Source organism: Cajanus cajan, chromosome 2 (genome assembly GCF_000230855.2).
Source record: "Cajanus cajan strain Asha chromosome 2, NIPB_CcT2T_4, whole genome shotgun sequence".
Classification (NCBI taxonomy): domain Eukaryota; kingdom Viridiplantae; phylum Streptophyta; class Magnoliopsida; order Fabales; family Fabaceae; genus Cajanus; species Cajanus cajan.
The window spans coordinates 75,121,636-75,125,507 of NC_138518.1; the positions used below are offsets into that span (position 1 = coordinate 75,121,636).

Sequence of the window (3,872 nt, forward strand, 5' to 3'; positions counted from 1 at the left end):
AAATATTCTTTACTTAATTGTGTTTTTGATATTATAATTATGCAATTTTGATCTCTAAGGTTTTAGTTGAGTAATTTCAGTCCTTAAAAGATTATAATTGTGTAATTTTAGTCTCACAATTTTTAATTGAACAATTTTAATCTCTCAAATATCATAATTGTGAAATTAAAATCTTGAAGATCACAAAACTGCACAATTGTAATACTTGAGGGATAAAAAATGCAATTAAACCAATATTCTTAATTAATTTTATTAAAAAATATAATAATTAATAAGATAAAAGAAATATCACTTTATAATTTTTTGCGACTTATTTAAGATTAAAGGAATAAAATGATAAAAATTAATAAGATAAACATAATAAAATAAAATATATATAAAAATATTAATATATTTATTTTATTGGATATAATAACATAATTAAAATATAATTACTAATATATATTTTATAAAATTATTAATATTTTATATATATAAAAAATAAAATAAAACCGGAACGGCCCGTTCCAGTTTCAGGAACGGGCCGTTCTGGTGCATTTTGGGTGTGTTAATTTTTCACTTGGAACGGGTCGTTCCGGATGCAAAATTAACACACCAAAAGTGCACCCAGAACGTCCCGTTCCGGTTTCAGAACGGGCCGTTCTAGGTCTAGGTGTTTTCAAAAAAATTCTCATCCACGTGGATGCCACGTATGCATCTACGTGGCGTCCACGCATACGTGGCATCCACGTGGCCAAAAGTTAACACCGTTAAAGCAATTTGGACGGAAAGTCCCACATTGAAACCAATTAATTAATTTAGGACTAAATTGAAACCAATTAATTAGTTTGGGACCAAATTGAGACCAAAAATTAATGAGGGACTAAATTGAAACAAAAAAAAATTATAAGGGACTAAAATAGGGTTTTAGCCTTAAAATTATAATAAAATATATATGAAAATAAATAATGTGTTTAAATATCTAAATTATATTCAAATTTAGTATAAATATTTTAAAATATATAAGGTATATTTTAGATTTATAATAAATAATTTATATTATAATAAAAAATTTATATATTGATATTTTATTTTAAAATATTAATATTTAATTTATAAAATAATCATGATAGAGAGGATTCAAGCGATAATTATGTAAATTTTACTAATTATTACATCGTTAATAACTTTATATTAAATATAAATTTTTTAAAATTTGTTATTAGATCCAAAAAATTTTACTTCAAGATCATATATACAAATAATTATATTAATGAAAGAATTTAATATCTCATTCTTATAAATCAAAATTAACACAATATATTTATTTCAAAATATATAAAAATATGAATTCTTTAATTATCTTTAAATTTTTGTTTAATTTTAAGAAAATTTGATATAAACATACAAGATGATATGAAGTTATAATTTAATATTTAAATCGACAAAATTTATATTTAATATAATGTTATTTAGTGCTGTAATAATTATTAAAAATTACATTAAACCTTTTCATATGATATATAAAAATCAAATTAAATAAGAAGATAAAAATTCTTATAAACTTTCTCCACTCTCATAAAGAAAAATTCATAAAAAAAAACTCAAAAAAAATAGAAATTTATGTTTAAATATAAATTTCTCCATTAATAATATATATAAATATTATCTTATCCGGTTGTTATTATCATTTGGATTAAAAAAAAAAAAGGTAAAGATGATACTTATATCACCTTAAAATGAAAAATATATATTACATTAACATGATGGAATAAGATAAGAAATACAATACTATTGTTTTTCTATTCAAAGAAACTACTAAAAATCACAATATATTTTTAGTCTCGGTAATATATCAGATGTTTTTTTATATATTTTTTTCAAAGCCATCGTTGTAAATTAGTTTTTATTTAATCTTTATTGTTTTCTTTTAGTCTTCAAATAACTTTTTTTTTTTTATCTTCTCAATATGTAAATAATTTGATTTTTAATCTTTATTCAAAAGGACCGATTCAAAATGATGAAATCATATAGATTAATAAAATATAAATAAATAAATTTATTCTAAGACTAAAAAAATATTATAAACATGAAAATAAAATATAAAAAAGGGAAGAAAGAAAGTGGATATAGCATGAGGGAGTATGAGGACACGTGGATTGTGAGGTGGTGTCAGGTGTGGAAGGTTTTGGAATGCAATGAAGAATTCCAGAAAAGTCTAGACCCCACTCCATAAATACTCCTTCCATGCCTTTTTCACCCAAACTTCACCATCCTCTTCTTCCTCGCTCATTCTTCGTTTCCTTCATTCGATTCCTTATGGCGTTGCACAAGTTCTTGAAGAGGAAAGGACCCGTCGACCAAGTTAACCACGATTTCCCTCTCGCTTCACCTGCCACCAAGATTCGCCGTCTCGTTAGTACTTCCTCTCTCAATTCTTCGCCATCAACAACTAACAAACCTTCTTTACTAACCGATTCCGTTTCTCACCGTTTCAGGACGCCGATTTGCCGCCAATTGTGGAAGAGGAGGAATCGTCGCCGTTACCGTTACCTAACGAGGAGAGAGCTCTCGTGCTCTTCAAACCCTTACTTCATTCCCCTTCCTCTTACTCTCTCACCCTCGATCCTCACCTCATCTCTGGAATTAGGAATAGTAAGTCTTCTCTTCCTTTAATTTAGCTTTATCAACTTGTTTATTCGGTGAATCTGTTATTCGTCGATCCGTTAGCAGCTGCATGTAATGTGCCACAGCGTTCATTGTAACGCTAGAGACTAATTGTGTGTTTTGGATTAATTTTTAATTCTGTCAAATATATTGAACAACAAAACAACAAATAGATGCTTCATCTTTTTCGATTTTTCACCTTGAATTTTAGGTCATAATTGATTCTAGGAGGTATCTAAATCACTATAGATTGAACGACGATACTTAATTTAGGATTTATTTGCCATTTTGTTTAATTTTAAGATCAGCATCCTGCAATTCCTGGCAATTAAACGATAGCGTTCTAATTGATAATAAATCAAATGATCATTGCAGATCAATTTTTGTGGTCCAAACAATGTGATCACGTGACAGGGTCACAATCACGTGAGAAAGATAATGATGAATTGGCTCTTGTGCCTTGGGTGCCCTCACCTTCTTACAAGTTTTCTAACGCTGATGATTCTGACAACAGCGCCAATGCTGAGTTGATGGAAGCTGATGAAGTAGAAGAAGGAGAAGGTGCTGCTTCTATGATGATGGATATTGAACAAGAAAATGAGGCCAAAACTTCAACATCAACCATTCAGTACCCTGGAATAACAGAGGGGTTTCAGCAACACTGCTTGCTACCCCAGCTTCCTCACACCACCTCAACTCCAATTACTTGGACCCGCTGAAAATTGTTTATCATATATACCACTATTTTCTTTGCTGTTAAGCGAGCTTTTCTCCTATTTAGGACGCTAGACTAGACTAGACTAAACCACTTGGGTTTGCTTTTGCGGGATGGGAATCTCTCTCTTCTCGTGGTAGTGTAACAAAGAAAAGGAATTAATGTGTATAATGCCTTTTTTGTCGCTATCTCTGAATTGCGTTTCTACTGCAAAGGAATCATTGGATAATGAACTGTGTTTTGTTGAGTGTGTGAATGGAGGATGACAGGGTACTCTGACTGAAATTATTAACAAAGATACTTTAGGCTTTGGAAAAAATATAATTATCAGCAATATTTTTGTTTTTGATATTTAGATTTATTGATTCCATTTAACTTTGAACAACTATCTCCTCACAGTACTTCCAAATGCAGCTATTACATATATCATCTCCATTATCCTTCACCCCTACTCCCATTCTAGTGGATTATTACTGCTACTTAAAGACATCAAAGTACAATAAATATCTGA

General features: G+C 29.2%; 1 protein-coding gene across 1 annotated transcript; it reads left to right on the forward strand.

Annotated features, from left to right (window-relative positions):
• Positions 1–2,166: 2,166 nt before the first annotated feature.
• Positions 2,167–3,549, forward strand: LOC109799619 (DBH-like monooxygenase). Its single transcript, XM_020360215.3, has 3 exons — positions 2,167–2,394; positions 2,478–2,634; positions 3,022–3,549. The coding sequence occupies exons 1-3, from the start codon at positions 2,227–2,229 to the stop codon at positions 3,363–3,365; spliced, it is 669 nt and encodes a 222-aa protein (XP_020215804.1). The 5' UTR covers positions 2,167–2,226; the 3' UTR covers positions 3,366–3,549.
• The last annotated feature ends 323 nt before the right edge of the window (positions 3,550–3,872 follow it).

What these genes read in the sequence shown, in the direction of transcription:
- LOC109799619 (XM_020360215.3), top strand. Translation starts at nt 2,227, where the DNA reads ATGCCTTTTTCACCCAAACTTCACCATCCTCTTCTTCCTCGCTCATTC. An exon ending in CCACCAAGATTCGCCGTCTC is followed by an intron (nt 2,395 to 2,477) that starts GTTAGTACTTCC and finishes TCACCGTTTCAG; the next exon opens with GACGCCGATTTGCCGCCAAT. An exon ending in CATCTCTGGAATTAGGAATA is followed by an intron (nt 2,635 to 3,021) that starts GTAAGTCTTCTC and finishes TGATCATTGCAG; the next exon opens with ATCAATTTTTGTGGTCCAAA.